The 20,724-nt window shown below is 36.0% G+C and overlaps 2 protein-coding genes across 2 annotated transcripts; both read right to left on the reverse strand.

The window, feature by feature from the left end:
• Nucleotides 1-490: 490 nt before the first annotated feature.
• On the reverse strand, nucleotides 491-5,062 carry LOC106142363 (serine/threonine-protein kinase VRK1). The gene is made up of 6 exons (XM_060948886.1): nucleotides 4,665-5,062; nucleotides 4,254-4,323; nucleotides 3,672-3,868; nucleotides 3,236-3,452; nucleotides 2,723-2,896; nucleotides 491-2,444 (listed from the first exon to the last, which is right to left on the reverse strand). The coding sequence occupies exons 1-6, from the start codon at nucleotides 4,887-4,889 to the stop codon at nucleotides 1,405-1,407; spliced, it is 1,923 nt and encodes a 640-aa protein (XP_060804869.1). The 5' UTR covers nucleotides 4,890-5,062; the 3' UTR covers nucleotides 491-1,404.
• An 891-nt stretch (nucleotides 5,063-5,953) lies between these two features.
• On the reverse strand, nucleotides 5,954-16,960 carry LOC106142365 (protein spaetzle 4). The gene is made up of 6 exons (XM_013344099.2): nucleotides 16,865-16,960; nucleotides 9,003-9,188; nucleotides 7,873-8,681; nucleotides 7,465-7,626; nucleotides 6,751-7,013; nucleotides 5,954-6,263 (listed from the first exon to the last, which is right to left on the reverse strand). Exons 1-5 carry the CDS (start codon nucleotides 16,892-16,894, stop codon nucleotides 6,752-6,754), a joined length of 1,449 nt encoding a protein of 482 aa, XP_013199553.2. The 5' UTR covers nucleotides 16,895-16,960; the 3' UTR covers nucleotides 5,954-6,263; nucleotide 6,751.
• Nucleotides 16,961-20,724: the final 3,764 nt, after the last annotated feature.

Raw genomic sequence — 20,724 nt, forward strand, 5'->3', positions numbered from 1 at the left:
CGGGAGCACCATCCTACCTGTCTACTTTTAAACTTGTAGGTACTTGTCTTGTTTTTTTTTAATAATGGGGTGAATAAACTATTTTTACTTTACTTTAATTTTCAACATTGATTGATCAAATTAAGGACGTCCTGGCAAAGGGTCAGGTCAAGAGTACCCGAAACCGCCGAGCTTGTATGAAGAGAGTTATGAATGTGGATGAAGCGAAAGAAGTATGCAGAGATCGTGGCAAGTGGAAGGATGTAGTCTCTCCCTCCCCCTCCAGGAAAGAGAAAAAGCGTGATTTTATGTATGTATTGGTCAAAAATATCAGATATAACCCAAAAAATTGGAATTAAAGTCTAAATGTGCAATATTATTGCTCATTTAAAAAACTCTTGACTGACAAAGAGACAATTTAAGTTGTTAATGGAGTGCATATCTTTTCATTGAGACAGCCTGGGCTTGATTTTCAAAAACGAGGCATTTCAGAAATACTGTTTATTTGTTTATTATTCGCAATCTTACAGTGAACATGAAACAATTCAGACAGCCGTCAACACAAACAGCGCAACACATTTCATTCACACAATTATTAATTGATACAATTGAAATAACAATAAGATTTTCAATAAAAAGGTTCCAACCAAGAACAAGATGGTTACATACATTTGAACCAAATTTTCTTAAAATAAGGTACTTTACAGGGATGATATTAAATAAATGATTTATTTTCATTTAGTGTATTATTGTGATTAGGGTATTTTTCTAGCACAAACGAAAGGGATATTTTATACACAATTTTTTTTTACCGTAAAATTGCATAGAACAGAACTTTTTTTTCTTTTTTGTAGTCATCGGCTAATCCTGATTAAATTATTTGATCAGTTTTCGACACCTTAATAACGTCGCTTCTTACGCCTTAGTATAAAGAAAACAATTTTTTTGTAACTACATACTAATGTAACACATAACTGAGCATTGGCACGTTAATATGTATTAAATAACAATTTAAATTCAATATCGCTAAAGGCACGCTCACACCGCATGCTGCATATCGACGTTTCACGTTTTGACAGCTCAGCCAATCATAAATCGGCGTCTGAAAATACTTGGTTATGATTGGTTAAAATAAGAAGGTATATTTAAATTGCGGTGAAAAAGGCATTATTTCGCTAAAATCCTTAAATAGACTAAAAATAACACTAAATGTACTGAAATAATTTTTCAGATGTAAAGACAAACACACAAAAATGTACAGATTAAAACAAATTGTAAACTTTGAAATTGTGACCTTTAAAAATATAAATGCATACAATGGAATTCCACATACAGATTGTAATTGTACAAAATTGGCACTAAGTACTCGCGCACTAAAACATGATACGAAGTCATCAACATCATACAAATATTTGCTTACAAAAATTAAGGACTTTTCAATTTTCCTTTCGGTTTGGTTGATGTTACTGTTTTCTTAACAACTTTTTTCACCGTAACTTCTTGTTGTGATAGTAACTTCCTCCTGGGCTTAACTTTCTTCTGTTCAGTCTCGAAAGAATCCTCAAAAATGTCGACGCTTGAGTCAGCGGATCCATTATCTTTTGCGTTAAATGGTTTCTTTTCTCCTATGATCTCACATATGGGGCTGTCGAAGGAGACCTGCCTCGGGCTTCGTCGTTTGTCTGTGGACGTTTGCGTCGCGATGTTAGCGTGGTTTTTCTTCGCCGGCGGCGTGGCCTTCGGCGTCAATTTAGCCTTCTTTACTCTGACGACTACGGCGGGCTCGTTCGACCTTCTCTTGTTATTTCTGCCCGGCGATTTCTTAGTGTCTATACTATCCTCCGTATCAGGCTCTTCATTCTCACAGTTATCGATCTCTGGACTCGATTCAACTATCTTAGGTTTGCGACCCCTTCTAACTTTGACATTTTGCTTCTGTTTTTTACTCGATAATGCTTCGTAGTCTGAATCATTATCGTCATCTGATTTACCACTATCATCCACTTCATCATTGTCACGGTTTTTAGCATCCTCATTTGTTACAACTTTAGGTTTTCGACCTTTTTTAACTATTTTCGCTGTTCCATTTTGTTTCTGTTTTTTAGTTGACAATGCTTCGTAATCGGAATCCTTGTCATTATCTGAATTTCCATCATCATTCTGTTCTATGCTTGATTCTATTTTCGGCTTTCTTCCTCTTTGAGCTTTAGGTAATACCCCGTTGGGTTTTTTCTTCTTAACAATCTTTTCCTCACTAGAGTCCAGTTCCTTATCACTCTCAACACTAATGACATTTTTCACAGATTTGGCAGTCTTGGCCTTGCCAGGGGTAAAGTTAATCTTACTGTTAATAGTAACACCCTGCTTCTTTAGGTAACTTTCAAACATTTGGCGGCATTTCGTGTAGTCTGGTGTGTCTTTTGGTTTCAAAGTGTTTATGTATTCAAAGAATTTGACAAGTTCATCTGAAAGGTAAAAAAAAATACAATATATTTGATGAAACTTGAATTTTTGTTACAAAATAGGAAAATCTCATAAAATATTTTTGATTTTACTCTTATCTGGTAAAGAAATTAAAATAATTCTATAATTATCAAAAAGAAAAACAAGATATATATATATATATATATATATATATATATATATATATATATTGTTTATTTTGTATGTCTTTATAGCACCATAAGAGTACTTATGGTGCTATAAAGAGTTTTATCTATCCATATTAGTTACTTTTACTTACCAGGCACACTGCTATACTGTTTGGTAACATTACTCCTCACATTCTTCATGAAAGCTTCCTTCATGTCCTGGACAGTCTTGGGCACTTTCAGGTTCTTCTCCCACGGCAGCTCCCCAACGAGCCACTGCAGCATGTTGTAACCCAAGATCTCCAGGTCACCCCGCATCGTTGGCACTAAAATATTATGTTATTTTAATACACTTATATACATAGATACATATGGTCATGTCTATATCCCTTGCGGGGTAGATAAAGCCAACAGTCTTGAAAAGACTGAATGACCACATTCAGCTATTTGGCTTAATGATAGAAATGAGATTAAAATAGTGACAGGTTGCTAGCCCATCGCCTAAAGAAGAATCACAATTTGGTAAGCCTATCCCTTAGTCGCCTTTTACGACATCCATGGGAAAGAGATGGAGTGGTCCTATTCTTTTTTGTAATGGTGCCAGGAACCACACGGCACTTACACACATAACTGAAACATTTTCAGCTATTAAAAAGTAATATTACCTCCCAAATGAGCGTCCCGGCTGGTATACTCAATAGTCCCATTATGTGCACATTTGGGGTCCGGTTTGAACTCCTTGTCTGATACTCTTGTGGCGAGGCCAAAGTCTACGAGGAACGCCTGGTTCTCCTTGCCTTTCTGGAGTCCCATGAGAATGTTGGCACCCTTAATGTCGGCGTGGACGTAGCCCCGACTGTGTATGTATTCTAGGACATCTAGCTATAAAAAAATAAAGATATATTAAATAAGAAAAATGTGATGTTAATTAATTTGGGTCTGAAGCAAAATTATAAACAATTTGTTTTGTTCTAAAAACTAATTTTGTTCTAAATCCTTCTGCATTAGCCAGAAGGGGCACTTTTCTAGGATTTGACTAAGTGAGTTGTGTAAAGAGTCCCAACATAAAAAAAGTGTGTTTTTTAAAGAAAATATATTTACCATTTGCAATCCCAGTTGGAAAACAGTTGCGGGTGGGAACAGTCTCCCGCAGTCTTTGAACAAGCTCCACACGTCTTTCCCGTAACGTTCCAGGACCAAATATCGGTATTTCTCGCCTTTGTACACGTGAGACCCGTTGCCATGGTACGTGGGCATGCCCAAACTGCGTAATTTCTTTAACTGCATGAATTTTGAAACTGAAAACATACAATGGTAATTTGTTATACAACATTTCAAGTAATTTTTATCTTATTACTAGCTGTGGCCAGCGAGTTATTTCACCATAAAAATTCACTGAGAATCTTTTACCCCTTTTTTTACAATAAATAATAGTCAATGTTCTTCCTTAGGATCAATTCTACCTCTGTACCAGATTTCATCGAAATCAATTCAGTGGTTTAAGTGTGAATGTGTAACACACAGACAAATGTTTCACATTTATACTATTAGTAGGGATTATTCTTGGCAATACAGAAGGAAATTCCTAAAGGAAGGTTGTTAAGAGGATTGCATCTCAAGCTACCTGGGTAAGTATTAGTGATAAACTAACAATCACAGTAAAAATTGAGGACTAATACTTACTATCATCTTTGTTGGCATTTCGAACATAGAAATGTTTCTCTACAAACAGCGGGCCATTCTCATGTGGTTCCTAAAAATATATGTTTCAGATATAACTTAGAATAAGTAGGTTGTAGTCCAGTCAAATTCAAGAAGGGACCATTGTTTCTTAAAAATTATAGAGAATAAGTGGATTAGAAGGTGAGTTATAAAGCCTCCACATTCTTAATGGTAACTATTTGTTGTAAGACGTCATTAAAGGGAAAAAGTACTAAAAAAACTAGTGTAAGGAATTTTCCCTAGGCTTTGCAAATTATTTTATCACTTGCTTATTTTTAGCATAAGTGGCAGCCATTCAGCATTCAATTCGATAATAATGGATAAAATGTTCTATGTACAAATAAGAAGAAAGATTTATCTTTATCTACTTACAATTTTTACAACAAAAGGATAGTTTGATCCTTTTTTAGGTGAGCTTGAATTTTCACAAGCAGAGTAGATTTCGCCAAAGCCTCCAACCCCAATTGAAGGACCTATGCGCCAGGCTTTCTTGCCGATAGGATCATTGATCACCTCTCCTACGGCAATAGGTGCTGGCATTTTGTATCCATTGGCTTTTTTCTTTGGCGCTGCCGCTTTCTTGGCTCTCCCAGTCATTTGGGGTTTTTTTTTATAAATCAAGATTTTACACCATACACGCAATTCGCTTTTGAAGCGATATAAAACAGAGGGAATAATAAGCCTACAACTTAGATTAACAATAAAATCCTGAGGTAAATTCCGTAAAATCTCGGTGAAATAAACGACGCCGTTTTGTTGACACAAGCAAAACGATTTATTTGACAGAAATGACAACGATATTTTGACATGCATGACATTACTACAATCCCGCCATTTCGAATTTTTTCCAACAAATGTTGGAAGAACTTTTATAAAAAAATATTTTTCGATAAGCATTTCATTTTTGTAAAAGTGTCTCTTTCCGATATTGTAACCAGGAACAAAAGTTCAAAACTTTTCCAGATAAACGCATACATACATACAGAGGAAAAAAAAGACCCTTTATATTACCTATGTTAAACTTAATAAAAATAGTATTTGTCTACTCATTTCGACCCCGTTTTCCGTTTGGATCCACTATTCATATTTCATCATAATAATAAATTTCAAAAGCGTGTGTCTAATATCTGTGCTGGTACTGCTTGAAAGAGAACAGATTGGGAAAACTTTGCTTCCTTACGGGTGTTGCCAAAGAGTCCATCATAACCGCTATGCTTTATGTCGCGGGAGCGGTAGCACGCCTGAATTAGTTTTTATTAAATGGGTATCTCTTGGATAGGCATGTCACATCTTTGTCATCATCTTCACTTAGGAACTATCAGGTGTGATGGAAGATAACATTGAATTTTTAAAAAAATATTTGTTATAGAAAGTCCAGCGTACTTTTGGGTTCATCCCATAGATATTATGGTTCATCAACATTCTTATAATCCGCCAGTCTTCTTGGACAGCTTTTGTTTGCCCATACAGCCATAAAAACTCAATTCGCCATCTTACTCGCATTTACCCTCGTTTAGGAATTTTGGAAAGTTTATGGAAACTTCAAGTTCGTAACGATAAATCTTTATTAGATTATTTAGAAAAACATATAAATTAACATAATATTTTTTACTTTACATTATTTACATTTCACTAGCCTTAAATTAAATAAAAAATGCTTTAATTATATTATTGTCGTTAATGAAAAAATGCACTTATGGAAACAAGTCATTTAAAATTCCTGGCGGACTTAAGCTTTACTGATAAGGTCCCTATCAAAGTCCCTGTAAGTATAAATTAAATATATGAATATTCGATGTACAAAAGTAACAAATTACAATCAAAACTTAAATAAAATAGAAAAAATAAGACATTGTTCTAGAAGCGATTTATAAATACTAGTCTAAAATAAATAACAATTCCTTTAACTTAATAATTAAATTAGTTTTCAGTAATCCAGGTGGGTAATATCTCGATTTTCATCCTCTTGTGCTGAAAATGAAAATTGACAAATTTTAGTAGGCAAGTACGTACTTAAGTATAAATTTATAGTAAATCTAGTCCTTTCTTGAGGAGTTATGGAAAAAATATTTCCGCACCAGAGGGATAAATTCATTTTATCACGCTATTTTCCATTGTTGGTGATAGGCATAGACTATACTGTAATTTTCCGCGATCCTTACAGACCACTCTTATGTATCTTTAACACCTTCACAGCTTGACGTTATTCCGCAACGAACATCTACTTTTATGATCTGTATTTGCGGCTATATTCACGAAGAAAAGTTAACCTTAAACATAGAGAAACAAGAAAACCTCATTGAGCGTAAATTGACAATTATACCTTGTCAACATCCACAAGACGCAAACCAGTGGAATATAAACGGGAATAACGTCAGGAGAAAGAAGTCAATGTTCGTGAATATGCCCCTGCCACATACTAGCATGGCAGACCTTAGACTTCATCTTTAAACTGTACCTTAGTAAAAATCATCATCTTCATCTCCAAACGCTGACATTGCGTACCAGTCCCTCGCCACGTCTTCATAGATCACTCTTCTGACATCCTCATCGTACTGTGGCCTTAAGATCCTGGGAGAACGGGCTCGGAACTCCAGGGGAACGTCGTAGCACTTGCAGACGCAGCAGGCAGGGAATTTGAACCAGTCAGCGAAGATGCCCCGGCATTCATTGCCAGGGTCGTAGGCTAGCAGCCGGTGGAGACGGTACTGCTGTTCGCATCTAGAACATGAAGACGTGACTTAACTCTGGTGGTAACTTAATTATTTTTTGTACTCATTAAAGTAGGTAGCCTGCGTAGGTTCCACCTGATTAAGGTATTTGGTAGACCTGACTCGTAAACGTACCAAGGCTCGAGTCACACTGCGGCCGTAATGCATTACCGTAAGGACAAACATCAGGAAACCTGCACATTTCAGTCAATCGAATGTGTAACCCTGATCCGAGCTGCCCACGGAAGTTATTTTGTCCATGGATTTGAGATTTGAGTCAGTTAATACTTAAAGTAAACACTTAAGAGGCATGGTTACAGAATGGTTATGGCGTATGGAATCTCCATGTACAGAACCTGACTGGATTTCGAAGCAAAAAGCTCAAAGTGCAAGTACTAAATGGTACATTTCTTAAGAATAATACGAAGAACCCAAGAATAAGGTATATAATGTATGTATACCTGCATCCCTCCCGGCAGTACATCTGCTTCTTCTCATGTACACACGTCTCCAGATGAATGTACTGTTCAAACGGGTACATGTTCAGGAGCGCAAGGACTTCGCCCCTCGTGTTGTTGGCCCAGAACGGCGCAGACATCTCCTCTTTACTCTCGCAAGCGTTCCTGAAACATTGTAATTGGGCTCTTGAGAGTCAATTTTATCAATATCTTTCTTTACCAATTTTGACATATTGGTATGTGATGTGAATACTTTGTTGGGAGTCTGGGACTGTAATTTGTTGATTCCTATCTGGTCGTGCATAAATAGGAAAATGGGAAGAAAATTGTGTGTGAAGAAAGAAGCAAAGGAAGACGAAGCTTGGAATTTAATTATGCATCAAACTAAGGCATCGAAAATTAGAAACTTACGCTCCTTGTAATTTTATCGATGCTCTTATAGGTTCCTGGTGTTGGGTGGGTTTTGGATGAAATTCTTCTTTCTTCTCATTGACTTTGATGTCAATACGGTCTATTTTAACTTTATCATGTTCAGAAAACAATAATGTAGGCGGCAACGTTGTATCGCTAGCAGATTTCAGCCCTTCTTTATCAAATTCCGTTGTGGTGTCATCATACAGATCTTCTGTAGTAGTTTCAGTTACATTTGTTATCTTTTCTGTTGTCGTTCTTGTACTATTTTTTTCAACATTGGTATCATTCTTGAGTTTATTGATATCATTTTTACCAGAAGCTGTATTGTAAACACTATTAGTTTCAATACTCTGCTTAATAACTGCTTCTAGCGTGATTACATCAGGATCGAAATTATTTATCTCTATATTAGCTATGCTTTCTAACCTAGTTTTATATGATATCCCTTTGTCTTCGTTAACAGTTTCATTGCTTGTTATTTGGGTTTTATTATTATTGTTTTCTGTTTTATTAAGTTTTGTTAGATTGGCATGTTCTAATGGTTTAACTTTAAGTGTATCATTATCTACTTTCTTATTTTTGTAAATGGATTGAATCGGTCTGAAGTGAGGCTTGTCCCTCATGGCACGTCCGTGATTACCTTTCATGCTTCCTTTCATATACATCATCTTAGTTTTAATAATGTCTTCAGCAAAGCCTGTGGGTTTTTTAGCATCTTTGTCATCATCGTCATCTATGAAGTTTTCTAGCTCAGCTTTGAGTACAGATATATGCCGTTCTTCTCCGTACATTCTTCTCATAAGACCCTGAAATGTGAAAAAAGAGTTGGTTATTTATAGGAAAAGGTAATTGACAGTTTTATACCGGAATATCCAATAAGAAACTAAAATAACCTAAATCTAAAGGTTTTTTCAGGGAAATGAACAAGATAAGTAAGCTCAGTCTTTTTTTTCGGAAATTTTTGCCAACATATGGAACATTAGTACTTATTAATTGGAATATATGTATAGGACTTTGAAACTTATAATACGAGAAGAGTAATCGGTGGGAAGCGCGCGCACCATGTGTTCAAAGGTGACTTCTTCGTCCGTTCAGAAAATATTTCTCGAAGTTTCTAATTGACTCACCTGGTTCTCCCTAACAAACCGCCTGATCGCGTGCCAAGGGTAGTTACTACCCGGGGTGGTGCAGTAGTTGTGTTTGGAGAGGTCGCAGGGCGCGTCGGGCAGCGCACGCGCACGGTGGGCGCGGTAGGGGCGCGCGCACGCCGACGCGTAGTCGTACGCTGAGCTTCGGCCGACTGTCCATGTCACCTACTTGCGGAAAAGGATTTAATTAATGTTATGATTATGGACTTTATTAGTTATTACATACAGAAAATCACGGTTCATTTCCGAAAGGGTGGACAAAGACTACATATTTCCACTTGCCATGATTCTCGCATACTGCTTTCCGCATCATTCACATTCATATCTCTATGCAGTTTGTAGGTTTTCTAAGCAGTAAATAGTGAGGATCTTCACCTAAGTGGTGCTTGTCACTTACTTACGAGAAAGTATAAGTCCTTAATGTTAAGATTTTGTTCGATAATCATAAGGTGATAGGAACCAGTCTGAGTGAGTATGGATGGGATAGATGGAATAGGGTTATGATTTTCTATGAGGAAGCTCGTCTGGCTGTGACAATGATTTGGGATTATAACGCATAATTTGAGATTTATCTGAAAGTCTGTAAAATATAGTTTTTCAATGGTAAAGTTGACTTTTATTGGGACTTTGAAAAAAAATATAATCTTAACCAAGATTTGCAAAAAAAACAACCTATTGTCCCTGGAACTTTCCGATCTTAATTTAAACAAATCGGCGAAAGATTAAATCGAATTCAATTTAAATTATCTAGCAAAAACCGGTGCGTTGGCGGTTTGCGGCGGTTCAAACCAGTTAACCGAAAAGGCTCGAGCCAACCCCGAAAGTGGGCCAATGGTGACCTGGGCTACACCTGCCAACGAAAGTAAAATTCGAGTAGAATGCTCGCGACGTTACCAACCGCTTGCTTGTTCGTGACAATGGCTTTGTTTTGAATTATGGTAATCTTATCTAGTATAACGTGTTTGTCCATGATTTTTTCCGGAGATTCGCTCTTTTACTCCTAAAATTACCTAAATTTTTACAAATCTTTCAAAAGTAGTTGTCAAATTTAAAAAAAATCAGTCAAGCTGAACGTGGGCTTCGAGTCTTTTCGAGACTATTAAAATTGTCAATCCAATAAGAGATTAAGACTCCAAACAGATATTCAATAATTTTTCAAAGTTCATAATTTTTGTTCATTGTTAAAGAACATTTCAATATCAGTTAATAATTGTCATATCTTTTGGTTTCACAACATTGGTTGATGTGAAATAAATTACTTTAAACTAGGTTTACTGCCGTTTCCATAGAATCAGTGCAGAAAGGACGATAACAAACTGCACTGCAGCATTTTCTTCAATAACGTCAACTTCACAATTATCCAAACTTTGAATAGAAATGTGGACGAGAGAATACACGGTTATGATAAATTGATTTTTACGAAAGTTATATTATAATAAAAAATATAATGTTATATGGATTGTATGTACCTACCTACCATTGGAAACATTTCTAAATATTGTTATATGCTGATAGAATTTTATACAATTCTCGCCTACACAATGAAATCTACAGTTTTCACTTTCCTACTTTCTACGACGACCCACGTAGGCGCTCTGTTTAGGGGATGTTGCGCAAACAGACAGACATACACTGGGACATCGTAGTATAGAAAGTGAATGGATAATGAGGATTACCAATGTATAGTCTAATTTGGTGCGGTCATTCATAAGTTTTATTGAATCAGGACTATATGAGGTGTCTGGTTCCCGGTACCACTCCATCTCTTCCTCATGATTGTCGTAAGAGGCGACTTGAGACATTCTTCTTTTAGGCGGTGGGCTAGCAACCTGTTACTATGTATTTGAATCTCAATTACATTTAAGCCATGCAGCTGAGCGTGGCCTTACAAGAGTCTTTACAAGATTATTGGCTCTGTCTGCTTTGTTAGGGATATAGACGTGATTTTCTCTCACCTCTGCGTGTTTCCCTGTTGCACCCTCCACAGAAGTGTCTCCACGGCCTGGGGTCCGAATATAGACCTGATCGTACAGACATACATATACTCACGTCTATATCCCTTGTAGAGCAGACAGAGCTTACAGTCACTCAGTACTGAAAAGACTGATAGGCCACTTTCGGCATTTTGGCTTAATGATAGAATTGAGATTCAATAGTGTAAGGTTGCTAGCTCATCGCGTAAAAAAAATAAAAAAATCCCAAGTTTATAAGCATATCCCTTAGTCGAATTTTACGACATCCATGGAAAAGAGAACGAGTGGTCCTATTCCTTTTTTTATTGGTGCCGGGAACCACACGGCGACTTGATTATAAATGTACTGATATTAAGATTTTGGAAATTATTAAGTACAGTAAGGAGCCTTCCACGGTTTTGTCCAAAATGATGACGAGATCTCCGCGAGACGTGTGGGCACGAGGTACCGTTCAAGCCCAATTTCACCAGCACTCTTGCATACCTACATGTCACTTTCTCGCCTCTGTCGCTGCCTGGGTCCTTTCTCAGTATGTTCAGAAATACATACATACATACATAAAATCACGCCTCTTTCCCGGAGGGGTAGGCAGAGACTACCTCTTTCCACTTGCCACGATCTCAGCATATTTCCTTCGCTTCATCCACATTCATAACTCTCTTCATGCAGGCTCGGCGGTTTCGGGTACTTTTGACCTGACCCTTTACCAGGACGTCCTTAATTTGATCAAGATACGTTCGTCTAGGTCTTCCCATTAATATATTATATGTTCAGAAATCTATACATATAATTAACCAACTAACTAAGATGTCTGTACTCGAAACATATTGTCAAGAAATCGATTTGGATCTATCTATATAAGAGCATCTTGCAACAAGGGTACAAAAAATGTGATTTTTAGATTTTTTTACTCACATCACGCGAAAACTTTTGCTCCGTTTTTTTATTAAGGGGTCTTAGATGTGTTATTTTAACTTATAACAATTATTATTATAGCGAATGATTTATGTAAATCTTGTAAAACGAAATTCGATTAAATTATTATTAGGTTCTTATTGACTTTACAGTAAGGCTCAAATCTTGCAGTATCTAGCTAGAGTTATGTCGTTTGGTCACAAAATTCGAAACATTTTTAAGTAGTACTTATAAACTTGGGATTCTTCTTTTAGGCGATGGGCTAGAAACTTATCACTATTTGAATCTCAATTCTATCATTAAGTCTAGAAGTAGCCTATTGGTCTTTTCGAGACTGTTGACTTTGTCAACCCCGCAAGTGATATAGAATTGATTGTATGTATGTATGTTTCTAAGCTGATACTATCGGCTAAGACGGGCCATAAGATAGTGTCGCATAGACTGATGTTCAAATGTTTCATGACATCACAAACAACTCCACGCTTGCTCCCGAATCGTCCGTCACTTTCACTGCATGCCACAGATAATGATATGTTGTCTTTTGTTTATAGTTTTTTTTTGTCTATGATTTGTTAAGAAGTAAGAGTTGCAACATCTTGGCTTTTAAAATTGTTTATGTTACATGTTTATGTAACAGTCAGTACCAGAATTCATTTATACTTGTAGGAAAAGATTTTAAAAGGTTGAGAACTTTGACTTTACTTATTTTCTCTTTCTGATGAAGAATACTTTGACGAAATTACGTAACATTTTCTGGCTTGTTATTTTCCCTCTAATTATACCGGCTTCCGGATAGTTGTTTAAACTAACAAATAAACATGTGTCACACACTATATAATAAAGCGTTATAAATTTTATAAAAGGATGCCTACAACACAACATAAAAATAACACAACAAAATAATAACACGCATTTTGAATTCGCGTCTTTTATAACTGCCTTGTTCGCTTAGTTTTTTTAGAGTTCCGTACCTAAAATGTAAATTATTAAAAGCTTTTATTTCACATACATATACATTGTTCCGTCTATATACCTTGGGGGGAAGACAAAGCCAACAGTCTTAAAAAAAAATAAAGGCCACCTTTTTTTGTATGACTTTATGATGAAATGAAATATGATAAATAGATAGATATTCATGTCAGTTTAACTTATTGTTACTATATATAGTCCAGCGGTTCAGCCCTAAAAGCGAACTAACTACCACTCCTTCATTTTAGGGTTTCTTGTGAAATTCCCCGAAATTAGGGAGTTTGGGTCTTTAATTGCAGTCATACAAAAATTCCTCAAAATCGTCCAGTCCAGCGTAAAATACAGACAATCTTTCACATTTACGACATTAAAGTTATTACATACCTACCTCTAATCCTACAGCGTAAAATATACATTTTCCTCAGATATTAAATTGTTGCAATAATCGCGTATACTACTTTATATTGACTAAGTCAGAACTGGGTCACATAGTGGTCAGGAGAAACCACGCCGCCTGACTTTCGCCGACCGCTAATATAAATGATGTAAAGCATTTGTCAGTCAGTTATGAGACCAGCTTATGTCATATTCTGAGCATTTTGGTAGTAGATGCAAATTATTGTGATTTTGAACTTGACTTCTATCATTCATTTTGAACAAATGAAACGTATAAGTACTCGCCTTGTTCTCATTTTTTAAATTTCAATAGTAGGTATAATGTTTACTTTATACTTTTTACACAAATGAAATGTCTAATAAACAATTTGTTTCCATTGTTTTAATAACATTATCGAGAAAATTCGTTGTCATTTTTCATTTAGAAGAATAACCTAAAACAAAAAAACAGGCTATTTTACCGGAGAGGTATACTACATCTTTACACTTGCCACGATCTCTGCATACTTCTTTCGCTTCGTCCATATTTATAACACTCTTCATGCAAGCTCGGCGGTTTCGGGTACTCTGACCTGACCCTTTGCCAGGACGTCAGAAAAAGAATTTACTTAAATTAACTTATTTTAAAGGAAGTAAACATGAAACGTCTTTCTATATATAGAGCATTTAGTAAGACAGAGGTAGACATTACAATTCCTATACGAACATAAAGAGCTTGATCAAATTAATGGACCACATTAGTTCATCCTTAGAAAATGATTCATTTCCATCAAGTTGAAAGAGGATATGTTTACTACTGCTTTCTTTTAATTAAAACACTACAAGCGACCCGTTTCGCACGGGTAACATTTAGGTATAGAAAACTTTCCTCAGAAAACCCTCCTACATTTCAAACTAGAACAAAATGCGTCTAACTTTCCGAGATTAGCGCGTAGACATAAAAACAGAGAAAATAGGTAGGACTTTATAATACTCGACTCGGAGACCTTCAAACAAACATACATATATAAAGTTTGAAAATTGCGTTTCCCAAGAGCAGGGTGATTAGAAACCTGAGTGGGTCTTTGTGCAGATCGTGAGCCGATTGACCCCGGCTTAGGCTGCACTCCCAGGAACTTCGGAAGGATTTGCAATGCCAAGTAAAAGCTTTGGCAGCGTTTATTATGGACTAGGAGAGTTAAAGATTATTTTTAACGAGGCTGGTTATGCATACTAATAGGTACTAATATTTGCTAACTATATTCTAATACTAATTTTAATACGCATAATAATAATAAGTGAGAACTGATTTAAAATTCGTTTAAACAAGGAAGTTTTAAATGAACAGACTCAGAACAAGTGCGAGTTTTATATTTCAAGTAGTGATGCGAAAATGTGTATTTGTTCTGTTTATCACATTTTTTGGTTTGTGTCGTGTGGTTCCCGGCACCAATAGAAAAAATAATAGGACCACTCCATCTCTTTCCCATGGCTGTCGTAAAAGGCGCCTAAGGGATTGTCTAAAAAACTTGGGATTCTTCTTCTTGCTTGACTGTTGGCTCTGTTTACCGTGTAAGGCATAAATATGTGATTATATGTATGCATATATATATATGCATATAATCACATATTTATGCCTTACACGGTATATATATATATATATATATATATATATATATATATATATATATATATAGTAACACAATCTTTAAGCAACGCGAAAGTCTACGGTCAGACACTGTCTCACGCAGGGCATAAACGGAGCGGCTCCCCACTGGGTCACACGCTTATTTATTTGCCCCGAGTTTTTTTCTCTGTACGAGACCTTTTGTGCTATGATACTTGGAACTAACTGCATCTTGATTCTCGGACAGCCGTTGTCATCTAGTTTTTTTAAAGATACATTATAAAAATTCTCGTCTGTTTTCTCGGGACTTTATTTATTTTTCTAACTGTAGTAACGTCTTCCTACAATAACATCTCTCGCGCTTGCAGCATATGCAAGCTGCAAGGCTCAATGATGAAATTTAGATTCAAACAATGACAGATTGCTAGCCCATCGACTAAAAAAAGAATGCGAAGTTTATAAGCCTTAACGTTAGTCGCCTTTTTCGACATCCATGGAGAAAAAATGGAGTGGTCCTATTCTTTTTTCTATTGGTGCGGAATCACACGGCATTATCTTTTTATTTACATGTAATGCAACAACGGTAATCGCTTCAATCCTAATAATGATGGATAATGCTTTTCAATACGTTTGATGAGTCGTAAATCTACAAAATATCTTGTTTTCTTCTCATAATAATATCATTTTTATTTCTCGATTTCAAGGACTATTTTTTTCTTAACGATTTCAAGGACTATTTTTTTCTTAATTTCCAAATTTGTTTAAAAAGATGATACAATGGAGTAGTGTCAAATCTCGTGAGTTTCTTTAACAGAAGAATCTATTTAGCTTCATTCATAATCATAAATATTATAAGTGTTACAAAATGCTTTAGTGCTACATTTAGTGAAAATATCTTCTAAAGAAGCTCTAATTAGATCTTTTATGTCAGTTCCCGTCAATTAACTTCCGCTTCTTCGTCAATTAACGACCGTCTTTTGTATCAATCTCACACATTTGCTCACTAATTATAAAATCACCATTCAAGTCGAATGCGGTACGGTCGGAGTAAAAAGTACGAAGTGGGTGCGGCTGAGTAGCCTACTTCCCACGCCGCGCCGCCCTTATTTGCTGACTGTACCGCTCGTCCTGGTTTGTCATAGGAACTGTGTTATTTTCCACGGATTTCCAGCTATTAGAAAGTTGGTTATGTCAGGATGGAATAAATGTTTACTACGCTACGCTTTAAGTTTTAAATTTATGGTATGTTTATGGAAAGTTCTTACGTTCCTGAATTATTTGGTGTAGCTATGAATTGTTTAGTTTAGTTATTATTTCCCGTGAACTTACAGATATGGGCAAGTTTTTGATTGTTATTAAAATATGTTTTGCTTCCTAATTTTGTACTGCTCCTTTAAGATATTACGAAATTTAAGTAAGTAATTAAACTTATAAAATTTTTACAATTAGTAATAAGACGACAATACATCAGTTGGTGGTTCTAAGGACCATAACATTTGGCTAGAGATGAGATCATGTTTTTTTTTGGTACATCATTTTTTGAGCTTACATTATGTTTCTACTTTCCGACTTCCAATCATTAATTGCATAACTCATTAGGATTAACTTTTTCGGTAATATTATCTTTCTTATCTTTAGCATAAGTAGACCATTTATATGGCTGTATGTTAGGTTCATTAACCTCTTGTCATTCTTAGAATACATAAACGCACATCATTCTCCTCTCATACAAACACTAATGTTTCAACTTCATCATGATTCCCAGTACTAATTGTTCGTAAATTTGTAATTGATTCATCACAATTAACAACTGCTAATGCTGAATCACGTGAAAATACTTGACACATTTTTCCAATAGCAGAGCTAAGACCAAGTGGAACATCAGCGAACAGTATTGGCGAATCCTGGTGTTTTGGTGCAAAATCCATGAGAGCCAGTGCGGAGCGCCCTTCTTTAGCACTTTTAACGTAATTAGCACTCACCACAAACAGAAAGCCGATTGCGAACCGCATTTCACAATCTAAGGAACTTTCACTGCGATCGCGAAGTAGAGCATCGTGGACACGACCGTGCGGCACCACGGCTGACCGTAGACTGACACTGCCAAGGACTGCAATCTGATGCACTGGCCCTGAAGGAAAGCTGCACTTGACACGGCATTGCTGGTTCGTCAATACACGCCGAGTTTTGTCGTGATTACTGCTGACTGCTAGCTTACTGATTTCATCTGTCATTTTGGTTTTGTTTTGTATAAGTTTGTTCCGCCGCTTCTTCTACACATGCGCTTTGGAAGCGGTAGTAGTTATAATAAGATTTAAGTGATGTGACGTCAATAAGTGATACCTTGTATCCAATTTTGAAAATAAATCTATTCTATTCTATTTTATGTGGTTTACGATTATGATCTGATTGGGGATGTGTTTTAGATAGACTCTTAATGCGAATTACCTAGATTAATTTATTGAACGACGTATGATTTTTCTAGTTTTTATTGCTTAGCTGCCGTAGGACTGATGTGATGTCAAAATCTAGATTGTAGCGGTAGGTATACGTTAGTTGGTATGTTAAAAAAAACCTTTTTATCTCTCATAGGAATTTTGTATAATTTTGTTTTTTACATAATTACCACTAATATTATTATTGTGAAAATGTTTGTTTGTGTTCGCTGTCATGCTCAAAGTAATTTTTTTTATTCTCTCATTTACGTGTCTTTCGAGACGTTGCATTATCATATTTATCGGCTAAATCATGATTATTATAAATGTGAAAGTGCTTAAACTCCATGCCTCAAATACTAAACTTACTGATGAAGTTTTACGTTGATAATGTCACAGGGATAAGGACGGGAAGGTAAATTTGCAACTTGTACATTTATTGTGTGCCGTGTGGTTCCCGGCACCAATACAAAAAAGAATTGGACCACCCCATCTTTCCCATGGATGTCGTAAAAGGCGACTAAGGTACAGGCTTACAAACTTGGGATTCTTTAGCTGTATGATTTTTTAGGCGATGGGCTAGTAAACTGTCACTATTTGAATCTCAATTAAGCCAAATAGCTGAACGTGGCCTATCAGTCTTTTCAAGACTGTTGGCTCTGTCTAGCCCACAAGGGATATAGACGTGACCATAAGTATGTATGTATGTTCTTTTATTGCGTTAAACATAATTTGAGTAAAGTACGAAGATCATTTCATTACAGCGGCAGTTAGTTCCACCTGTTTCACAGTCAATATAAGAAGTCCAATTAAGAGACTATTACTTCACAGGTATAATCACTGCCATTCTTCATATCACCTGCGATCGCAAATTCACATCATACGAAAATTAGGTTCCGCTCGCCCGCAAGAAACAGTGTATGCGCAAGAGTAGGTCAGTCGAGTAATCGTTCGCCAGCCACCGTCTGCGACTGTCTCTTTCTAACTTACGATAAAAGACGTTGGTGAGAGCAAGACGGGTTAGTTGCGCGTGCGCCGAACCGTTATCCCTCGCTGATATCTTGAATGGCGTTTTCTCCCGCGCCAAAACAATAGCGCTCTCCGCTAATTGAACGCGGGTTAAAATCGAAAGGCGGTTTAATTAATGTAATTAAGTGAACTTATGTATTTGTGTTGTGGCTTGATACTACAATGAGCTCGGTGTATTTTCTTCTGAACTAGTTCATTTTCGGTTAAAACTGTACACACACATAGATGTGATATTATACATTTTATTGACCGTATATGTAGTTATTATTTAACTACTTGTTTGTAACTCATCCATACAAAGTATAATTTATGTGATTTTCATATACTAATTATTAAAAAGAATAATTCAAAATGCATAACACACATACAATTAATTAATTCATTCATATTTTCACATCTATGTCCCTTGCGGGGTAGTCAGATCCAACAGTCTTGAAAGACTGACAGGCCACGTTTATCTGTAAGTATCTCTCTGTCTGTGTAGGCTTAAAAAATGAGATTCAAATAGTGACAGGTTGCTAGCCCATCGCCTATAAGAAGAATACGAAGTTTATACCTAATCAGCTGTTACCTCAGCTTAACGCTTCAGCTCTCAGGGTCTACCTACCTGACCTAGGTGACTTGACTACAGTTTTTTACATAGAGCGACTGCCACCTGACCTCCGCAAATCAAAGGGAACCATAGCGAATAGGAAGGTCGAATTAAAACATCACTAAGTATGTCTTCTCATTAAAGCCGTATCAACTGTGTCAGTGCCTATCGTTGATTTATTTTTTATTTAGAATAGAATGAACGTGACCGATCAGTCTTTTCAGGACTGCAAGCTCTGTATTACCCGCAAGGGATATAGACGTGATTATATGAATGAATAGAATAGAATAACATACACACATACATATCGGAGGAAGAAGCAGTTGTTGTAAGAAATTCTATTCTAAGTGTAGTGTCTAGTTTCCCGTCTGGTTCCCGGCATCAATACAAAAAAGAATAGGACCACACCATCTCTTTTCCCATGGATATCGTAAAAGGCGACTAAGGGATAGGCTTACAAACTTGGGATTATTTTTTAGACGATGGGCTAGCAACCTGTCACTATTTGAATCTCAATTTTATCATTAAGCCAAATAGCTGAACGTGGCCATTCAGTCTTTTCAAGACTGTTGGCTCTGTCTACCCCGCAAGGGGCATAGACGTGACCAAATGTATGTATGTTAAACAATAATAGGCTATTTGACTGTATTAAAAATATACATTTCTTTTATGTCATCAGTCTTAATATTATTTTTTTGGAGCGATTTGTAATAACGCGAGATAAAAATATTGCATTATTTTAACAAAATCCGTCTCAGAAAATTAGGTTTTTTTATGCAGCTGACACGTGACTAAAAACGAACGTGATTGGCTATTTCTATTATGACGTCAATTATCCATAAACAGACTGTGGATCGTACCGTTCCTTAGTTTTCGCTATTATTTTTCAAGATTTTATAAGCGTTTGATCGCTTAGGATTACTCAGATAACATAGGTATTTAATAATGAAAACCAATTCCGCGAAAGCTGGCAATCGAAACCTACCAAAAGTGGACGCAATAATGGTTGGCGTCTTCTTCAAAGACAATCCAGATTTCTATGCTGCCGAACTGAGGAATGTGAAATCATCAATGTAAGTATATCTTGGTAACCACTGATCTTAGATCATGATCTGGAACCACTTCTTGCGAATATTCAAATCCATCGGCATAGAAAAAACAGTTTCGTAGGAGATTTTATTGTTGTATTAGTGCATTGAGGCGCTACACAACATTTATAGAAACTTATTTTAATAATTTTCACACATATGACGTGGCACAAGTTAAATAAAACAAGAGAAAATCAAAACTTTTCGAAACACCAACAAGCTTTGTATGATATTTACACGAAATTTACGTCACTGTATGCCATGGCCGCCATATTGCTAAAAGTCGCGTTTTGGCGGCATATTTGAATATTTCATTTTCTTTTTCGATTTTTTAATAAAATAGCTGTAATAAAGGCAGAAAAGTATTTTTGTAGGGCTCCTTATAAACAAATAAATACCCTAAGATAGTTTTTAGAACTTTGTCAAAACATCCTACTTTAGTCTTAAGCGCTGTTTATTCTCAAGGTTGGCGATGATGCAGTTATGAATATATTTGCAGTAGGATCACTAATAGACGGCCATAATGTGCGTAGAGAAATTATTTACTTTTGTAGCAATAGATAGAAAGCAAAGATGAATGAATGAATACCTTGATATAGGTAAAATAGGCTAAAGGAATGTGATAAAATTTTTATAGACGTAATTTAAGGAATCATAATGGATCAGTTTATAAACTATGGACTATGCCATCATTCCAA

The sequence above is a fragment of the Amyelois transitella genome, chromosome 17, assembly GCF_032362555.1.
Source record: "Amyelois transitella isolate CPQ chromosome 17, ilAmyTran1.1, whole genome shotgun sequence".
Classification (NCBI taxonomy): domain Eukaryota; kingdom Metazoa; phylum Arthropoda; class Insecta; order Lepidoptera; family Pyralidae; genus Amyelois; species Amyelois transitella.